At 42.4% G+C, this 22133-nt stretch overlaps 1 protein-coding gene across 1 annotated transcript in view; it reads left to right on the top strand.

The window, feature by feature from the left end:
- Nucleotides 1–22133, top strand: part of bmpr1bb (bone morphogenetic protein receptor, type IBb) — a 58597-nt gene that overhangs the window by 31556 nt on the left and 4908 nt on the right. The window contains exons 4-7 of the mRNA XM_084383667.1: nucleotides 7662–7997; nucleotides 19928–20087; nucleotides 20339–20441; nucleotides 20753–20855. Of these exons, the coding sequence (XP_084239793.1) occupies nucleotides 7910–7997; nucleotides 19928–20087; nucleotides 20339–20441; nucleotides 20753–20855 (454 nt within the window). The 5' untranslated portion in view covers nucleotides 7662–7909. The remainder of the gene's footprint in view (nucleotides 1–7661; nucleotides 7998–19927; nucleotides 20088–20338; nucleotides 20442–20752; nucleotides 20856–22133) is intronic.

The following is a 22133-nucleotide window of genomic DNA, read 5'->3' as shown; positions in this document are numbered from 1 at the left end:
GGAATTAACTTAAGTACAGCTCACTGGCAGCCAGGCCTGCTGACACGAACAAGGAGGCTTTACTCAGGAGAGATCCAGCAAGACCTGGCCCAGTGACCTTCAGAGGTAGAGAGACATAGAGCGAGAGAGAGAGAGGGGGCGAGGGAGAGGAAGGATTTCATTCTGCTGTTCTTGGCCTGTGTGCGTCGTTTGCCCCGGCCATGGAAAATCACAGAACACTTTCTTAATGGCACCTTCAGAGCCAGACAGACACTTCTTTACACGGATTCCATCTGTAAGGTTGTGTGGCTGTTTTGTAACCACTGCGCCCACGGGGGAAACCTGAGCCACAGGTGTGTTTCAGGTGCAGGTCCACAGAAAGGGCCTTGTGCATTGTTGTCATCGCCAGCCTTTCAGGTGGCTTCTGTGTTAGTAGTCAAACATAAAGAGATTACACGATTGTCCCTCTAAGTGATTCGATAAGGTTCTCATAAAGAAGCTACATCAGTGGAAGAAAAGAGAGGGGGATATTTTGAGGAAATCTGATCAGCTTCTTGGCAGCCGACCTGATATTTCAGCTTCCACTTTGTTATGATTCACCACAGCTGTAGTTGTTTAAACGAAGACTCAGTAGAATTAAAACAATCACTTCAGGGTTATTCCACCAAATTTGTGACAACAGAGCAGGGTGATGTAAAAATGTGTAACATTTGCACAATTGTTAGAAGTAGTATATTGCTTTACAAAGGAAACACATTGAAAAATAAAAGACAAGCAAACTCTTTCAAAACAGTCCGCACAGCTGCTGTATAATTACAGTTTAATATTAATACGTGTTGTCTCAGTGATTTGCAAGACAGCGTCTGATCTCTGTGAATAATAATCATGAAGCAGACTGACACATCGTTGGGAATGAAAGGAAAACCGAGCTTGCTTAGTCAAATGTTCTCAGAAATGTTCTAATTATCAGTCTTGGCTTCACCGAAGCTTCTTCTGACGATTCACAAAAGCATGTTTTGACGACTTGCGGTATTACAGTTTACACTGCGGACCGTAAGCCTACCACGAGTGCACTCGCAGCTCCAACCAATTGCCCTGGTTCAGCTGCTTCAAAAGGCCTGGTTTGAATAGTCAGCAGGACTGTGGTGGTTGTAGTAGAGTGTGTAGTGCAATTCTAGATCCTGGAAGGTGCATGGTTGAGGCAGAGCACTGAAGTTGCATTAGCTGCTTGGCATCAGCTCTACTCCTTCATGCTTCACGCTTGTATTTCACCAGCTGTGTGGTTAGCTAGTAACATTCAATCCACATTTAAAGAGGTGCACAGAGCAGCCATTAGAACGATTACTCTGCTGATTCACTCATGCTGATGCTGTGCTGAAAGAAGTGTGGCAGCGGAGATTGTCACTGGCTTGTGGTGGGCATCACAAGTGGGCAAAAGGAGTGCGAATTGAATCAGTTGTGGGACCGGGAGCCAGTAGACGAAGGATGATACATACAATGAGAGGACAGAGATATGTAAATCCCTTTTTAAGGATAAATTCATCCAAACGTGAAAATTCAGTCATTATCTCCTCACCCCTGTGCCAATGGAAAGTCGGATTAAGTTTCATTTCTGGAGCTTCACAGCAAAACAGCATTGCAGCATTCTCCTAAACAACTGAAGTAGATGGCGGAAAACAACAACAAATAAAAGCTGTATGGATGCATTTTCTGTTCTTGTTTTTGGTTGTTTTTTTAGTTGTTCACTTGTTTAGGAGAATGCTGCAACGCTGTGTTGCTGTGAAGCTCTGGAAATGTTTTTTGGACTCTGAAACTTCACCTGACTATCGATCGACAAGAGGCTGAGTAGATAATGACTGAGTTTTCATTGTTGGGTGAACTTACCCTTTAATAGCTCAAGTTTTCGAGTAGGACCACTTTAAGGTATAATTAGATTTAACAGATTTTTTCATTAATGTGATGAAGTACCTTGATTCGTCACAGATCAACTTAATAAAAAGCAGAATTTATGTAAAAATTATAAATATATCTGCATATATCTATATACACCCATACATTCATACTTATACATACACATGTACAAATACATCTATACACATACGTATGTCCGTACACTTTAAAATGCCTTAAAACAACATTTATTACAAATTTACTGTAGACGTACGTCGTTTTTTGCCAGTTTTTCAACACAATGTGACAAATAGCTGCTTTACATGCCATCCCTGGGTTAAGTTTGCTTTTCACTGGCTTGAAGCAGTGTTAAGTGAAATATTTACGAGTATCACAAAAGTCATGACATTTACAACCTGACGCAGAGAGAATCGCCTCACAGAAACTCTGCTGTTGCAACAAACTTAATAAGTACCTGCACACTGTGCATCTTTATGCATGTCTGAATGCTGTCAGTTCAAGTATGTGGACACATCACGTTCCCTCCTTGTTGTCTGGGACGCAAGAGTTATGAGTTGTTTTATGAGTGCTGCTTTCATCCGTGAGCTCCTGAATCAAACAGCGACACATGATAACATAATTCTCCAAAACCGATAGCTCTCTCTTTTTCCAGACTCCGCATCGGCCAACAACATAAATATTGGCCGAAAAGAAAAAAAAAGGATTCGACAGACGTGATCGTGTTTCGGTGTTTTTCAATATCTCACTACGTCGTCACATCATGAAAGAACGACACAGAGTGAGTGAGAGAATGAGACAGCGTGACAGACAGACAGAGGGAGGGGAGAGAGGCCGAATCTTGCTGTGACAGCCTTTTCACTCCTTATGAATGACGTTTTTCTTCCCCCGTCAGCATTCTTTGGGACTTCAAAGCGTCAATCTCAGCAGAGTGATTTGGCCCTGCTATTGTGTAAATCTTGAATATTCATCAGGATCTTTCTTTGCCTCGAGGGCCGAGACTCTGCTGGGGATCTGAGGGGATCCCACAAAATGTTGCCATTATATATAACTGGTGGATATAGATGTTGTCTGATGCCTTGTGTGAATGTGAGTGTCTAGTTTTAGATGGATGCTTACTCTTGTAAGTTAAGTCTCATTGGTCAAAACGAAGCATCTAAAGCAATTACAGTAAGATGGGGGATTTTCTCTATTAGTAAGTGGATAAAAGTTGCTGCGCTAGTTTTACTCCATGGTGCAAAAGTTGCTGGTGCTTCTCACAACTTAACTAGATAAGAAAGCAAATCTTTGTCCAGCTCAATAATGAAGATGGTGTCATGCTTTCTCAACTCTTGCACCCCGATTGGACCATCTGGGGCAGACAGCTGTGTCGCAACGGTAATAAACTGCTTTCCAGGATTCTTTGACAGCAGTTTTAATACTGAGCTGCTGAAAATCCTCCTAATTTCACAGAGCTGAGGGTCAGTTTTGGGCCCCGGCTGGAACATCGCTCACGATACGCATTCCATCTCTGCCCGGAGTAATTTCATCATCTGTGTTCTGCCATGGCTTTTTGTTTCACAGGTTAGCGGTGATTTTTCACAGTCATCCATCCCGCCTCTCTAGCTGTGCGATGAAAGGTGCGTTTGCTCCCTCAAAGTCCTCTTCTGAAATCAAGAACGTGGCTCGTTTTCATGGTGCATTGTAACACTGTTGCTAGTATTATTGTAAGGTCTCCGTTTCATAAGAAAATGTTTGCCTCGTGAAATGGAGACAGATTTTTACAAACAATCAAGCTGCATTAATTGATCTCTGACTGCTGGAGGGCAGAGTGTGGGGGGATACAGAGTCTGCAAAGCAAATTGAAAGTAATCTCACAGCTAAACTACTCCCCGCACTTCCCTACCAGCCTCTCCCAAACCAGAACTCAACTCCCACTCGACTAAGAGGTCAAAACAAGACGTGCAGCCCTGTGGATGAAAATGCAGTACCAGCAGAAAAGGTTAGCTACATGACAAGTGGAGAGAAACTTGATTTATTGAAGTGCATTGTGTGCCAAAATTTCTGTTTATGTAGGTGGAGAAAAATGCATTTTATACAAATTTTATTCAAAGAGAGAAGACAAATATGCCCTCTCAGATAGTGTTTACAGCCCTGCAAGGCAAGCACACAGCTCCTTACGGGATGGTCTTGGTTTTTGTAGCAGCGCTCTGTCAAAAGGGTCAATACAGCGCTGCAAATGTGCTGCTAAATGCTGTCCATCCAATCATATACCACCCAAAAATCATATATCAACTTTATCAAATAAGCTGAACTTTAAGTGCTACATTTAGAAATGCATTCATACACAGGTATCATAACAAGTATTTAAATGTCAGGAGCAGTGAGCAGAGGTTTTAATGGTGTTAATCATCAGAGAACAGAGGAGGTGTAGTCGGGATCAGTGACGTGGAGTTTTTTAGTGTGGTGAAGATAGTTAGTGAGCTGAAAACCTAGGTGATCCAAGGTGGCCCTCAGTTCATTCCAATAAAAGTGAAGTTCCGATAAACACTCAACAGATGTCCCTTGTTTTTGTGGCGCACACGAGTGGCATGAAAACAAACAAATATAGCACCTTAGGCTTTTTACATTTTTACTGGAGCTAGTGGCCTGACTTCCTCCTTTGCTGCTGTAATAATTACCACGGCCACTAGAGGTCGCAGCCCAACCAGAAATGTAAATATGGGACGTAATAAGCCCCCTTCGGAGTCTACTGATGTGGTCGTTTTCCTGATGAGGACGGGGCTGTTAGTGCTGTTTGTGGGTCTTCGTTTTGTTTTTTACTTTGCAGAAATAATTTCTTGCATGTTTGTAAGAATTAAAGAGGTACTCCATTAGTTTAGTACTGCAAGTTTCAAGTTGGGAGTCTCGCAAAATGCAAATTTTAAGAAAAAAGGGTGGTCCAAATCAAAGATGCATGGTCAAGCTTGAAAACATTCTCAATCCTACTTTTCCCATAATAAACAGCATCTTTCCTAAATGTGTTTAACTGATTGCAAACCTCTTTAGTTACACTATAGAGGGGAGTACTTCCCATGATGAGTCAAACTAAACCTTAATGTGTGAAACTGGCGGAGTGTCCCTTTAATGCAATGCTTGACTTGTGTTCTGGCGCTTGCATGTCTAATGTGATTATTTCTCCCCCTGCTTGCAACAAACATAGTGGTTTTATAGAGTGATTGAGGTGCTGACAGAACGATTTCTCCGGCAGTATTAATCATCCTGTAACTATGTGCGCGATGACAGATGGTTTCTGCAGTTAAAATCCTAACTAAGAGAGGGGAGGGGAAGAAGAAGGAGGGGAAGTGAAGAGTTAATTTCACTGAGAGCAAGTCTTCCAACCGGTCTGCCCCACTTTCAACCCCTTTATGTGGTGGAGTGACCCCCACCTACGGAGTCGCTCACTCCGCTGGACCCCCCATCCCCGTGGGCTGAGTAGGCTGTCTGAGAATACGGCGAGGCTCCACGCTGGGCGTTTGATGGAGCGCAGAAGGGTGTGCGAGGTGCACTGACCCCTTCACATCGCTCCCCATGCACTCGTGCTCCAGAATAGGCTGACTTATCACATGTAATACACAGCAATGCACAAATCAGGAGTGACAGCTATAGGGCCGGTGTGAGCACTGGAAGGGGAGAAGTGGCTTCTGGGAGCTGCTGTTCCCACCCAGTCAGACTTTAAGAGGGGACAGGTGTGGGGTGGAGCAGCCCATTTGGTTCTTGATGTTGTTTTGCCTTCCTCCATTACTGCTTTAACACCACCAGAACCATTTGGAATGAATAAACATATCCCTCTTCAAGGAAACAGCCTCTTACATGTGTGATTGAGGAAATTCGGCCACCTCCGACCTGTTTATCATTTGCGTGTGGATGCCGTTTTCGGATTGATGTAATCTGTCTAATAGCTGCACTTAATCCTCTTAACTTGTAACCCACATAACTCTTACACCAGTGGAATGTGTCCCTATTGTTATCATTTTTTTTTCTCCTGTTGTATTGCATGTTTGCCTATGTGTCTGTGAGCGCTGGATTAGGGTGAAGTTGCAAAGTTGTGGCAGTGCCTGGAGGTGTGAGCTCTAATCACCTCTAATCACCTGACGTGTGATGGCCTGATCCCCGCAGCTCTACAAGTGTTTGTGTTTTCACCCCTTTCACACACGGACTCACATGAGGAACTCGACGCGATTCAGCCCCACGTCTGAACTTTAATGCCAGACTCTTGGTTACAGATTAATGCCCCGGTCATTGCCATTCACACAACACCTGTGCCTGCAGCTGTAGTTCTTTGGGGTTGTTTAGAGTTTGGTTTCCTTTTCTGGTTTCTACATTTAAAAAAAAAATTAAAATCTTTTGACCTTCAGACAGGATTAGAGTAAATCCAGGGACTTGTATTTTTAAGTATTTTGGACTTGTTAAGAAGGGTTGTCGTTAGGTGCAGCCTTACTTCATCCCTTCGGTGAACGCAGACTTTTAAATGTGGAAATTTAAATCCATTTAAAAGTGGAATTGTATCGTTGAACCTGGATTCTAACTGTTTTTTCCACTTTCCCTCCTTTTTCTGTTTGTTTTATTAGTTTGACGTGGTAGGTTATTACGGAAAAGGGGAATAAAATTATTTATAGCGATAAATAAAAGAACCAGACACATGCGACGTGCAGAGATTAACTGGTAACATCTGACGGAGCACTAACATTTCAGTAAAAGAATTCCTTAAAGGTGCAATATGTAAGATTTTTTGTGAGCAACATTCAAAATGTAAACAAAGTTATCAAAGTAATATGAAGAAATAACAGCGCTGGTGTTGTGTCAAAGATGTCTGTGTATTGTGTTGGAGAGATATTCACTGAAGTTAGCATGCTAACCAGCTAGCCCTGGCCCATCCTACAAAGCAGTCCTATAGAATGGCTGGTGTGTGCCTCCCTCTCCGGGAACAGTCAGCTTCCAGTTAATAGGTCCACTATCTGCACGGCTAACTGAGCTTGCGGCAACTACAGGTAGCAGCTGTTGGTGGTTACTCTGGTGATATGCCGCCCCCTATTTGTTTGGAGTACGAATTCATCAGGTGAACACATCTTTAAAACGACTTATTCTCTAAATTCATGTTTGAATATTTGTGCAACTGAGAAGAGCATATTGTATGTGTGGCAGACTGTGCTATAGCAACTCTGCAGTTTCTTGTGCACACTAAAGCTGAGCACGCATGAAACTGAGGTTGGGAACGGTGCTGCTGAGCCAAGTTGGTAACCCACGCTGACCCGTTCAATCCAACCACAAATTCCAGTTTAGTTCTGGTTTCTCGCTTCGGTGCATCAAACAATTCGCAGCTCTGCGTTGCAGGATTCGATACCAGGTGGTTTTGCCGACGTATATGTACATGTCCTGTCTGTGAGTTTACGTGCCTCAGTTCGTACTGCAGTTTCTGTGTCCCTCTTGGCATGCTGTGTGTTTGTATGCCTGTGGCAATAAGCCATAATGCTTTCGCTGCTGCCTTTCACACCTCATTCAGCCGCGGCCAGCTCACAATCACGGTTCACACCCTGTTGCCCGCTTCGATACTGCTCTCCTCTCCGATGTGAGAATCTGTAATGTCTGAGCGAGAGAGGCTGTACGTGGGTTCAGATATACTCAGCTGTTCCCTCTGTAGTGAACTGGTCACAGAAAGGGCTGGACAAATAGCACAGTGAGAGAGCAACTTAGTAACACTCTCCTCCCCCTCTCTTTTCTCCCCCCTCTTCTTTCTCTGTGTCTGTGTCTCCCAGGCTGTCAGTGTGGAGTAGAGCTGGAGGCTGCGGGGCGGCTGTGTGCTGTGGGAAGTTCCTGAGAGCGCAGAGAGGCAGAGTGGCAGTCACTCACAGAGACGCACTTGTACAGAGGGACCGGACTCTTTCACTGGAGGATATAAGACGCAGACTCGGCACCTCGGCCTCTTTGCGCGGGCGCGTTCGTTGTGGCAGCACCTCAGGGATTTGAAGGAGGCGGGCGGGCGACTGGGGTTGGTGCTGGCGTGATGGTGGTGGTGTGGCTGCCCCAGGAGTGGGCCTGGCAGGCTGTTCTCCTGCTGACCGGACTGGCATCACTGAGCCGTGGCTCTCATGGTGAGTACCTAGTATGTCACTGCGAGGCTGATGAGGCTGAGGCCTTAATGTGATTTATTTTAGTTTGTTGTGTTTTGGGTGATCTTTTACTGAAAGGTGGAATTTGTTTTTAAATTTGTGCATATTCTCTTCTTATGGATGCATGTTTGGGGTGTGGAGATGGTTGAATGCACTTTATTTTTTTTAAATCAGGAGCATGTTTCTCACACATTTTATTCCACGTATTGCTAGGCTGCAGGTTATTATATCTATTTTTTTACCCTGTGGTATTTATGATGAGCAAAAGCTATTACGATCTCCACGGGGGCTACCATGAGAAACGGGTGTGCATTTATCTGCCCCCCCATCCTCTCCCTTCCCGCCGCCCCCAACCCTCCACCCCTCCACCCTCAGCCCCCCTCCGGTTCATGTTTTGAATTGTTTGAAGATGGACAGCCAGTTGTCTTTTTACGATGAATGCCAGCAGTGTCACGGTGCCCCCGTAAGGTTGTGACAGGCGGGGAGGGGTCGACAAGCTCCCAGCCTCAAGAAGATGACACTTGTGCATTTGTTCTGTTTGCGATCAGAGAGGAGAGAGACATTGTTGGGTCGGTTTGAGCGTTTGTATAGGTGCAGCTTCGGATTTTCTGATTTTAACGAATGCAACCACATTTTGAAGTTACACTATGCAACTTTCTTTACTTGGCTTCAGTATATACAAGAGAGAGACGAGGCTCTTGATATGTGGAATAGCAGTTTGGAGGGGCTTTAGATGTAGGCCTACTTTAAAGCCATATTTTCAATTTGCATTTGTTAAATTTAGAGCAAACCAGGCTTGTATTTTGAGCTATGGTGGGGTGAGAAGAAAAAACGCCAGAATGGGTCAAAATAAGCTGTTTTCACAGTCAGCCTACATGAGGACAGGCTGAAAAAGGCTTTTGTGATCTCAAAATTTACCAATGAGGCTTTTTACTATAGCTGAAATGAAGACTCAGTCAATCAGTCACAATGTATCTAAATTTTTTTTAAGTCATTTCTAACTAAAAACGTTTGCATATTGGACTCTTGGTTGTCAAAACAAACCATTTAAAGATGTAATCTTTGAAATTTTTCACAATTTTTAAAGCAATTTATAGACCATTTATTTAGACCATTATTTCTCAGGGATAGTGCATATTAATAAACATTATTCCAGATATGCTAGAATTACCCAAGAGGCTAGTTTTCATCTGTTGTCCCTGACCAGGTGTAAACTTGGCAGGCAAACGATTAATTGATTAATAGAAAATGAATGTGCTGATTAATCAGCAATGAAAAGAATCATTATTTGCAGCCCCACTTCTATTGATTCGAGTGGACAAGCTTTCTGCAATACTGTTGTCAAATACTTATTAAGAGCACAGTTGGGTGTCAGGCTGTAAATCCAGCATCTGGGTACACACACACACACACACGCAACACACAAGCAAATATTGCGATTAAGAGATGGTCTGAAAAATGTCACCACATGACTCTGTGCTGCAACTGGATTTCTCAGACATGATAGATGGTGGGTCTATCTCTTTTCCATACTCTCCTCATGCTGCCATAGCCCCTCACACTGTGTCATACTTTTGACGTAGATTTGGGTGTTCGTGTTTTGTTTTTTTGTGATTATAAAGATACAGATATAATCGACTTCAGTTTGGAGCACAAAGACGTTTTGGTTTGAATCCTGCTACAAAGAGACGCTTTTACTCAACGTGTGTCAAAAATAAAGACCAGCTGTAAAATCCCCATACTGACCGACTGGTTCAGAGCTAGCTGTAACTTTCACAGTTGGTCAGCAAATACCTCAGCTGCTGATGAATGTGTCTTCAGAGAATTTCCTTCTCTTCTTATCTGTGCAGACTGAGCTAAGTGTTTTAACTTCTCGTCCAATATTAGTCCAGGGAGTTTGAGGGTCAGTAGCCTCAAGGCAAGGATGTGTGAAGATGGAGTGAAATTCAGACAGAATCATCTCTGAAGAGAAGCGTAAACAGTCTGGATATAACCTGACAGGAGGCAAAGTTTCTTGCTCTTTCCGGACTGACAAATAGGAGGTGATATGAAGCTGTGAGCCGTCTTGGAAAGATTTCAAAGCTCTTTCTTTACTCCTTCTGTCCGCTTTCTTTCGCAAATACTTGGGCCACCAGTTGCTTTTTCTGTTTCCTCTGTGATCTGATCTTTTAAAGGTCTCCCAAATGAGTAAAACATGTGGGAGGTTGCCCATAAATCTAAGCAGCACGGTCAATTTGCCACCTGTTTCTATAGGCTGGTGAGGTTCACAGAGAGTAGATGAGCCCCAGCCTCGTTCTTCCGGTGGCACAGCAGTGGAAATATGAAGAATTCACAGCAGTAATATAACGATAATACCTTTTTATCATGGTATAATTGTTTGATATTATATTAGTTTTGGATCTTTTCCTCTATCCACATTTTGGCTTTGCTTTGTCTCATGTTTATTACCCCTGAACTGCTAATTGAACATAAAAACCTAATGTGTCTTGGCCTTAGATGCTAATATGACTATTTCCAGTAAAGGAGAAACACTCACACACATTAGTCCATCACGAGTTTACTTGGCACCGCTAAAGCTGTCTTCTGGTCTTTTTTTGACAGCCATGTATTATCAACAGGGCTCTCTGGGGAGTTCAGTGTGTAGTGTTATCATTCACAGCGATCTTCAAATATCTGAAAATGTCAGTGTGTCTCTGTAGGAGTGTGGGTCTCTGTAGGAGCCTTCAGAGGAGGTACTGGTGTTTTCGTCATCAGCTACCATTTGCTTTCTCTACCTCTGCTTTTTTAGTGTACATGAATGTGATTGAATTAAAACAAAATGTTGTTATATTGTTATATTTTTACTTTAAATAGAAAGTGTTTGGATTAATTGAGAATTTACTGGAATTACAGGAACGCAATTTTTATTATTGGTGCAAAATAACATTACAAGAAGACATAGACAGACAGACATCAAGACATTAAAGGAGACATATTATGCTCATTTTCAGGTTAATCATTTTATTTTAGGTTACTACTAGAGCAGGTTTACATGCTTTGGTGCTCAAAAAACACATCAGTTTCCTCATACTGTCCGGTGCTGCAGCACTGTATTCGCCCTCCATCTGAAACGCTCTGTTTTAGCTCCTGAATAGCCAGTCTGCTCTGATTGGTCAGCTCACACACGCCTGAGCCAGCACTGCTAACAACAACAGAGCAGCTGTGCTCATGTGCCAAAATAGCTGCTAGGCATTAAAATATGCAAATGTGTGACATGGTAATGTAGTGTCACAGTGTAATGTCACAAAGTCATGGAAATACTGACGCCTGACACTGCAGGAGCAGTGTTGTCTGTGGGAGGGAAGAGCTTCTGTCGGTGTGGATTTTGACCTTTTTAGACCTTTTGCATGCACAAAAACCTATAAAATGCTGAAGGTAGGGAGAAAAATGAAAAAGCGTTGAACTGGGACATTGAGTGTGGCTTGTGTTTCTGACATGACTTGAAAGATCAGCTTAACTTACGAGTAAGGACAAAGAAAGGAGGGAAAGAAACAGAGGTAGGGAGGATGATAAGTTATGATAAGTAAGAATAATGATGACAATGGAGGATGTGGTGATTCTAGTTTTCCAGGGTTGTAAATCCAGCATGTGAGGAATGTAATTCAGTTAAATATAATAGTTATTCCGGTGTTTCGTTGACATCGACCTCGGACCTAATAACAGCGATGCTGCCATTTTTGGTAGTTATTTTGAATTCTGGACAGCATGTGAGGAATGTCATTCTCATGTAAGACAGTTTATAAGACACTGAGCTTCAAAGTTTGCAGCCTCTATGACATTAAAGGGAGATGGGGCCTTTTTGGGGTCCACATAGAATTGGCATGTACTATGGTTGCACTCTTTGGAAGACATCTGTGTGGAGTGCTGTGGAATAAGGTCAGGGTGTAGCGTGGTGCGGTGGTCCAGAAGTACAAAACAGCAGCAGTTGGTCCTCGGCAGGACCGGGCTCCTCCAGCCTTCTGTGCGCTGCTTCCTGTCAGGATGTGGATACGGTTCCCCCCACACAGAATTTGATCCCCAGGCAGATGTGCTGCTCCAGCGGTCAGGCATGGGAGCATATTCTGTGTGTTTGTGTAATATTGTTCAAGTGTTATAGTACATTCGAGGAGGATTTAAGGAGTGCAGCGTCCTCCAGTTTTATAAAAAGTGTTGTCTCTGAATAAATGTAATTAACAAGAAAAATCACAGTGTTAGAAATTCAAGATTATATCAACACGGAAACAATTTTGTGGAATCGGTTCATTCATTTTTAGCATATCTGGTGTTGAGTCTGGAGTGTAGTATAGAGACCTTGAACAACCTTGAGTAAAAACAGAAGCTTCATTTCTTTGGCAGAGGTAATATTGTGGGGTAACATGACATTTTGTGGTGGAGCTATGGGCTGTAGTCTCTCAATGCGTCTGTAATGGAGCCCAGCATTAGTCAGTGGCTTGTGGCTTTTTCCAGTAAGTCCAGACCACATGGATAGATAGACGAGCAGTATTGCGGAGAGACAATGTTAAAAAAAAACATATGTCTAGAACTTCAAAGGGAATAAATAAGACGAGATAGGATTGAGATACTGTGTTGGCATGAGCGGCGCGCGCACACACACACATACATACACAGACCGACACACACACACACTCGGTCAGTACAAGGCCATGATTTCAGAACATGCCAGCATTGCACCTGTTCTGTGTCCATCAGTGTGTGCAGCAAATTGTCCAGGTCCGCATCCATTCTCTGTGGCTGCTGTGTGGTGAAGCCTGTTTTTTTGTGTTCTGTTCAGTGTAATGCGATTGTAATGTTTCATCTTTTTATTGGTGGGTTCAACGACTGGAATGGAAGGAAAAGTATTCACACAATTACACAGAGACTCACAAAGAGTGAAAAATAGTATGAATGTTAAAGAAAGGGAAAAAAATACATCACACCCTCACTTTTATTGGGAAAGGATCTTTTTTTTTAACACAGAAATGTATTTATCTGAGAAATGCATGCTCTTTTTGAAGAAAATAATGTGTGAAAATAATATGTTTTCCCACGATATAGTTCAGGCTAGCTCCTCCAGCAGGCTAACACAATTGCTACCTTCTCCTAGCCTGTTGGAGAAGTGTTAGCTTATGCAGCAGTTGGTTAGTTATTCCAGTGTTTCGTTGACATTGCCACAGGCCTCAGACCTAATAACAGTGGTGCTGCCATTTTTGGTAGTTCTTTTGAATTTAGGACAGGGTCGATGCCATCCTTACTTAAGAAATTATACACTTGTTGTGTAATATCTAAACTACTATAGATAAGATGTTAGGTGAGGTATGATTCCAGGCTTAGGAAGTTTGTGTAAAAATGATACTGCTCAATCACTGTTTTTCCTACCCACATCTAAGACTCTCTGTGATGCATCAGTAAAGACCGTGTCTGTTTCTCTCGTCTCCCGTCGTCTCGTCTCTTGGCATTTATTGGAATATAGCAAAAGTCTGTGCGTCTGCAGTGTATGTGTCTTTCAGTGTTTGGGTATTTTGTTGTGGATATAGCAGCTCTCTGCTGTATTCACACCCATGTGGAAAGGCCTCTCTGTGCAATGAATCCCTGACAGTCAGGCTAGTTTTTCTGAAGGTTGGGGGTACAATATAAAGAAGGGTCTACGGCAGACAGATCCCCCTCCATAAATTTGTTGTGGCATTATTGCTGCGGGTGGTGGGAGCCTCAAAGTGACCATCACATTCCTCCACAAAGGCTGCTCTGGTCACGGCCGGTAAACACAGAACAGGTTGCTGGAAGCCTCGCAGTGGAAATACATGGCCTGATGTGGGTGTAGCAGCAGAGAAGGAGAGAGTGAGGAATGTGCTCCTCAGACACGTTCTCGTGTGTGTGTGTGCGCGTGTGCAATATGCGCACATGTGCGAGTGTCTCGTGTGGCAGAGGCCTTTGAAGCCTGTAGGGGGTTAAGAGGGATGGTGGCAGGGTGGAGGAGGATGTATGGCCTCTTTGCAGGTTGGTTGTGACCTCCTCGGGGTCAGAGTGCACTCTGGAGACACCGGGGAAGATGTCTGCTGCGAGGAGGTGATTTATCATGGCCACCTGGAGTAACTTATCTCCCTTTTCTCTCATGTCCTCCTCCTGTCTGCGATGAACAGTCGGCAGATTAAACGGTTGGTGCTGTGAAGTCGGCTCTTGTGAAACAACCGTGTTAATTGGACACTTTATGCTGATTTTTCCCCCCATTTTTCTACACATGAAATTCCCCTGTCAACATTTTTCTGCTAACTTATCTCTTGTAATAGAGCTTAATTCTGTTTTTGCATTGATTTCCAGTTATGTCTTGATGGAAAAACAAAACCCAATATTATAACAGTATATCTATTGATTGCCAGTGTCTGTCTGGATGCTTCGCACACTCTATCTCTAGTGCACGGGACAAATTAGAGCAGCCGTGGACAGTATAAATATCCATCAGGAGTTAAATGAATTATCGTTTTTCATGGGACACAGTTTCTGATAAACGCTTCCTCACTGCGCACACAGATGCTGAGCTATGAAAGAAAAAGAAACAAAGTTGCTGTAGTTCTCATTTTCAAAAAATGTCATGGTCACATAGCCTGTTCTCTGAAATGCCCGACTCCTGACTCACCACAGACTCTCAAACTCACAAACATCTTCCTTGCTTGAAACAGTTTCATTACATTATAACTTCTCCACCTTTGCTGTTGTCATAACTTAACTGATCATCCAGGTACATACCTTAGGTTAAGACTTAGAAAGCCTGAGCCTCATCCTTCCTGAATGATGGTATGAAGTGGTCATATGTAAGTCCTTAAACAGGTCTGCAAACTAACTAATCAACGACAGATTTTTGTGCACGTGCGACCAAAATAGTCGCCCTGGAGCCATCAAAAATCAACAGTGATTATTAATGAGTAAATATAATCAGTAATACCTTGCCAATTCTGTGACTTTATGTTAATGCAGCCAACTACTTGGAGTAGGGAATTATGTCTTTAAACAACCCAAATATTAAAAATCTAATTTAACATTTTGCTATTTATTATTCATGGTGGAAACATGAATAATAAATAGCTTTGAAAACACAGCAGAGTCATTTACAAGCCATAGAGTCATAAACAATATTTACCACCGCCAAGGAGGTTATGTGTTCGCCTGTGTCCGTCGGTGGTTTGGTTGGTTTGTTATCAGGATCGCACAAAAACTACTGAGCAGATTTTCACAAGACTTTCTGTAAAATTGCGTGATGGGACATTTTCAACATTTTTCGACAATTTTGTTAATTTCTCAGGGACTATGCATGGCTCTTGATGAAAATAATCAGGTGCATTGAGGTGGCTGTACAGTTTGATGTGGATCCAAATACAAATCAGGATCTAGAGGATTTAAATAGGTTTTTATTTGATAATGGATTAGGCTTGATTGATTTAATGGGGATTGTTGGGCCTTGGTGGAGGTACTGAGTACCTTTAGTGAGTGCCATTCTAGTTTTTTTAATGTCTTTAACATGGTTTGTTTTCATCAAGGTCACGGGATGGCCAGTATGTTGCTTGTTCACATGGTATATATGTTCACAAGTGACATTTCTCATCTCTTTGTCCATATTCTGTATCAATACAGTGCAGTTTGTTGTTGTGGGTTATTTTTTGCTTTATCCAGTACACATGTGGCACAAAAATATGCTGTGGATGTACCCTTGAAAAAAATCAGTTGATTATCAAACAAGCATATTTCATGACAGGCTAAGTTTGTTTGCCCTTTACTCACACATCCGAGTGACACACCGTCCACAGTCATGCTACCTCTGTCACCACGGAAGACTTGACTGGGAGTGAAGAGGCAGGAAATGTGGCAGACCAAGATGATAGCGTTCGCCCGCAGCCTTCAGAAACGAGAGGAGATGACAAACACGGTCACGAAGACGTGCTGATGAGCTGTTGTCACGATTGCAGATACGTTTGGAAAAAGCTGGAGCCAGCGTGGGTGTGCACAAAGACGCAGAGCCACTGATGATAATGAGCTTTTCTCTCCAGATGGAGTTATTCACCATATGTAACTTATAATTGCTTCAAATACGTGTGTTGTTTGTGACACCCAACGGTGTGTATGTGTGAGGGAACAGCTTGTGGAATTTGCGGGGGATGCAGATCAGATTTCGGGGTGACCTTGAGGTGCTCCGTAGCTGACACAGCAAGTCTGTTTGGTGAATGTGTGCGCGTGTGAAGTGTGTGTGTGTGTGTGGGGGAAGTGTGTGCATTTATGTGGCAACGTGTGTGAGAAACAATAGACTTATGAAATGAATTTATAATAATAACATGTTGATCTTTTATATTACACACCCAAATCTATTAAGTTATGTTTTGAGTCTGTTTACTTGGACCATCTTCTCAATATATTAACTAATAAACTTTTTTTCTTCATCAATGTTAAGGAAAGTTAAGGAAGAAAAGCTCAGTGTGAGACAAAGATGGCCTCTCCCTCAAGTCTCCTGCTGGCTTTATATCCTGTAGCCTCTTTAATAGTCTGCTGAACACACAGCGACTCTGTAGTAAACCTGCTCTTATTGATCAAGCGTGACAAACTCTCCCCTCTCACAACCAAACCACTCTTTGACAACAGGAAAGTCTTATGCCACCTGTAGTTCATATAGCCATAAAGATGAGAAGACGTTTCTTTAAAGTAATTTGTTCCATTTGCGCGAGTGGTGAGTTTACTACGTTCCAAAAGCTCTCTTGATCAATAAACAACTCTGTTAAATGCCACAATCATATAGACATGGCTACCCAACCAACTGAACACACCTCGTGTCTCACTCACGCAAAAAAATTCTGTTCCATACATAGATATAAAGGGCTAATTTGAAGGTAACGAAAACAGAACAATTCTTAGTTTCAGGTAATTATGCACTAATGAAAACATACTTATGAATGATCTAACATCTCAAACATGCATCCTTCATCTGCTCCTGTTTTCTTTGCTCACTTAATCACCTTTGAACATTTTTAATACAACAGAGCTGACGTGGACAGAATGTATCTGAAAGCTTGACAGATGCAGTAGACAATCCGAGGCCACTTTGCGGGAGGATCAGAACGCCTCCGCATCCTCACAGTAACACAGATTAGGTCTGAAGGACACACAGTCCCACTTCAGCAACTGTCAGTGTGTATAAACACACTCAGCCTCTTCATCAAGTAGTCCTCTGGAGGATTACTTATGTCCCTTTTATAAAATAACTGCTTGGCTTTCAGACTGTTGCGCTGCTTAGATCTGCTTACATCTACTATAATGAAACTCATCCACAGTATAAGGAAGTTATTTATGGATGGATGGCTGTAATGTAGGGATGCACATCTGTGATGTCTTGATGTCTCGGCTTTCTTAGTCAAACTTTCAACGCAAATGGACTGTGTGACTCACAGCTCTCGATAACATACAGTTTTATAATGTAAATATTATAATAAAGGGAAGAGGGAGAGTGAGAGGAAGACATCCATCTAGTTTGGCACAACACCGCTCAGCTCTCTGACCACAGAGGTCTTCAGGGACGAGCTGCTGTCTGAACTGGTTTCATTCTCCACTGGTGAACGTCTGCACCTTCAGTTACTCGAGAGTGAGGATAAAAAAAAAGGCTGCATATTGTATCAATTATCATTCTTAATGAATAATTTAACAATTTAACTGAGGGCAATTTTAATCAAATAATTAACACGTATTTGACTGTGAACATTGTCATTAATGTACCAAGAATTAGCAGTGGATAATTGTTGTTATGAAACAATAATAAAAGCTAAATTATTTCTCTTTCTGGATACTGGATACTTAAATTCCAGTCAGCGTCCTTTAAACAGCAGCTTCAGAATAACAAATCACACTTATTTTTGCAGTTCAGTGATCTTTGGTAGATAAACTCTTGAGTACACTTGATCAAAACTGAATTTGATCTTTGCAGTCATGCAAAATACGAACACTGTGACGACAAGTATCATTTTTAATATTAATTTTCGGTATGGCTTGTTTGTTGGTTTATTTATTACTTATTTTCATTTTATTTTGTTAAGTGAAACATAGAGTAGTACTGTGTATGAGGTATATTTCTAATACTTACATGTTCAATTGTGTTTGTTTTTTGTTTGTTTTGTTTGTTTGTTTTCAACAGTTTTTCCTTTATAATCAACATTTAATGAAATAGTTATGTGTAGCCTACATATTCTGTATATATATACAGTTTAATAATGTTCCAGGTGAATATTTTGTCATTACTCTGACAGACAGTCAGTTAAAGGGATTCCACCAATTTTACACATTAAAGTGTGTTTACAGTTCTCGGGGAGTACTAATACATATGTGAAAAAAGCAGTATAAAGCCTTTTGTGGCTCCAGAGGAAGCTGCTTGTCATCTGATAAATTGCCTCCAGTGATGTCACTCAGAAGCTAGGTTGCATTGTGGGTAATGTAGGCACCCGGGTTTTGAAAAGCAGTCCACTGGTCCTAATTGCCATCATATAACAGCGTTGGCCTCATTATGAAGAGTTTAAAAATAAATGATCAAAACAGATACAGCAGAACCAGAGATATCACCTTTTTTATTCCACACACTCTTCTTCCTTTTCTAAATCGGCGCCTACATTACCCACAATGCAACTTAGCCACAGGCTTTTTTCAAATATGCAGTAGTACTCACCAAAACCTCTAAACACACTTCAATGTGTCAAATTGGTGGAGTTACCCTTTAAACAACTATATAACAAAAGATGGAATTTCATTTTTCTTCAAAGCGCGACCTTGGATGATCCGTCGTCGAGTGGCTGCTGTGAAAGTTAACACTTTCAAGGATGAGCAAGTCTGGAGCAATAATATTTATGTTACTCCTGCTTTATGTGAATACACCTGTACTGTATTACTGCTCTTGGCTTGACTCAATTGTGTATGTTTTGGTACTGGAGTTCATTGTAACTGTTGCCAGCTGGAAATGTTATTCCTCCTTGCTGAAGACAAACATTAAATCATCCCAAATATCCAGTTACTCCCTAAATACTCACTGTTATCGATGTTTTGACAGCAAAATAGTGATGTCTCTTGAGCCATTTGGAGACTGATTCTGGGGTGGAAATGCTTCAGAGTGCTTTCAGAGTGCATTAGAGATAGAAGATTTACAATGGATGATTAGCAATTTCATTTTTTATGTTACTGGATAGACTGATTTAACATTCATCGGGTTTATTTAAACATTTTTAACTTGATTATGAGCTTAGTTGACGGTAAATTCTACTGTTGGTTTGGAGGATTTAATTTAAATGTAGAAAGTGATTAACATGAAGAATACCATTAATGATGTTATAAAACTCAGCTGTGGACATTTTGTATCTGTGCCAAATAGGGGTAGGTAGACACTCTTGAATATTAAATTAGTGCACTACAGACTCACACACACACTTAAAAAGCACTATGTGCACTCTGCGTACTCACACTTGCACAAGGCAGCCAGATATGCACGCCCTCACACACTCACATAGCACAAAGACTTCTTTCTGGTAAGCTGGTGTTATTCTGGTTCCAGACTACATGCAGGTACATTGAGTCCAGTCCAGAACAGCAGGGTTGCTTTCAGCAGCACATATTCACACTTTCTGTGGATCGCAGCGCCATGGTAACAGTGCCAAAGCAGGCAGAACTCTGATCCTTTTCTTTTTTATATACATGATTCAAAAGACCCATTCGAAATGAGTAGAAACGGTGTTTGGATCCTTTGATTTATTCCATCTTTAATTTTACTGAGGTATGTGTACTTAAGTTTTACGCCTCTGGCTCCAGCAGGGCCAGATGTTTTGGTCTGCTGTGGTACTAAGTCCAGTTTCTCTCTCTCTCTCTCTCTCTCTCTCTGGGCACAGCCAACATGTTGGACACCATGCTGCTGAAGAACGGATGGAAGGGGGGGTCGGAGCGAAGGGCGGAGGAGAGCAGCAGCACGGCCCCGGTTGCGGCTCAGAACATGCTTTGGTGTCACTGCTACCACCACTGCCCCGAAGACTCCGTCAACAATACGTGCATGTACGGTGAAGCGCACACAGAGCTATGCTCACGCACACGAAAATAACCCGACGGCTATATATAAAGGCTATTAAAAGACAACACAAACAATTATCCAAAGTGCACATGTGTTTACTTTACCTACATTCTTGCCCCTCTTTGCTGCATGTGTTCTCCTCTCTCTACCCCCTTTTGTGTCTTGACTCTGGTAGCTGTCCTATTTAAATAAAGCCCCCAAAAATAATCTAAACACAGTATGTACGTGTTGGTAGGACTGACGGTTACTGCTTCACCATGGTGGAAGAAGAGGAGGGAGGTCTGGCGGTGCTCACGGCAGGTTGTTTGGGTCTCGCCGGCTCCGAGTTCCAGTGCAGAGTAAGTGAGCTTGCGTATGTGTGTTTTTTTTTATGCGCATTACTGCTCGGATGAATACTTGCACTTGCCTGTGTATGTGTGTCCTCCTTCATGAGCCGCTGTTAAGTCTTTATGAGCTTTCCTTGACTCACTGCAGCTCTTTATGAGGCCTATTTAAATCAGACTTGTCCAGCCCTGCTATCTTTACACACAGTGGAATGAAACCTTTAGTAAAGTGTAAAATGTTCTCATTAGGAATAAGTGTGGCTGTGAATCTTCGTTACTCTTGTGTCTACGCGTGAGGCTTACGCGCATGCGTTTCTGTGTGATAGGACACGTGGAACGCGCGTTCGAGGAGAGCTCTCGAGTGTTGCACGGATCAGGACTATTGCAACAGAGACTTGCATCCTACACTCCCTCCGCTCGTGACGTCAGGTGAGACACAAACACACACACTCGTTCACACAGGTTTCCACACACTGAAATCCTGCCCCACTTTGAAGCGCGAGTGGCTTTTAGAGCAGGGCTCGTTCAGGCCACGCCGGGTGGTGATGGGTAGTGACAGTTTAAACTGTTACAAACCACAGTGTGGTGCTGGAGTGAAGTGGCACATGCTGCTCCGGGCGGGGGGGAGGCCATGAGAGAGAGAGAGGCAGGTGAAACAGAGCCTGCAGCCTTGGCTTGTTCTCTCACCCTCTAATGAAAAGGACAGCCTCTCCCCGGGGCCTGCTTGAGTTTCTTGCCTCGGGACGGATGCGAGATATCTGTCCATCTGTTACTCCACAACACACCAACACACACACATTCTCTCTCCCTCTCTGGCTCTCTGTCTCTGTCACACAAACTTACACTTCCACACAGCCTCACACACTTGATTTTGACCTTCAGACAAACAGTGACAAACCGATTTGACAAGTCTGTTGGAGAGAAATAAAGGAAAATTCTGGGGTTTTTTTCATAGTTTTGACCATTGTGTCCATCAGTTATGACAACACTACTCGCTGAAGTCAACACTGAGATCTGAGAACGTGACAGCATTGCTGCAACAAAGTCAGACGGGGCAAGAAAAAAGCTGTCAGGCAATCGGATGGGTTATAAAAGAGCCAACAGTTTAGCCAAGATATCGAAATGGGTAAAATTTAAATTAAATGCACCTGAAAGGATGTTAATAACCCCTTTATTAAAGGTGCAATATGTAAGAATTGACATCCCGTCAAATTAATTCTCAAAACAAATAGGAATTAGAAACATATTACCAAAATAACTGCTACCTGCTAGCTACCGTTAGCTAGTTAGCTCAGTTAGCCATGCAGCTAACCATACTGGGATCCTGGATTACTGGGGGTGTGTTGGTGTTTACACCGCTAACACAGGAGCTTTGGGTCAGTATGAACCTGGCCTAGTTGTTTAGCATGCTAACTTCAATAAATATCTCTGCAAATATTTCTGTATCAACTGTCACATTCTGATGATATTTCTTGTTATTTTCAATGTTTTAAACTAAAAACGAATTGTTGTTTAACCAGGAAGTGAACAATGTTTACAACGGACGGTCACAACAAAAATAATTTGGCTGTTCGCCTTTATGTGGCTCAAACCAGAGCGATCCTTTAACCCCCTAAACTGGCAGGGAGTAAACATTGCTGTTCATGCAGTATTCTTTGTCCACTAGCCCTTTTCACTGTGTGTGCCCATGCGTCTGTGTTTGTGTGT

Source organism: Pagrus pagrus (genome assembly GCF_965226575.1).
Source record: "Pagrus pagrus genome assembly, chromosome: 19".
In the NCBI taxonomy this organism is placed as follows: domain Eukaryota; kingdom Metazoa; phylum Chordata; class Actinopteri; order Spariformes; family Sparidae; genus Pagrus; species Pagrus pagrus.
The sequence above is the reverse complement of the archived record's forward strand: the minus strand, read 5'-3'. Positions and strand labels throughout refer to the sequence as shown.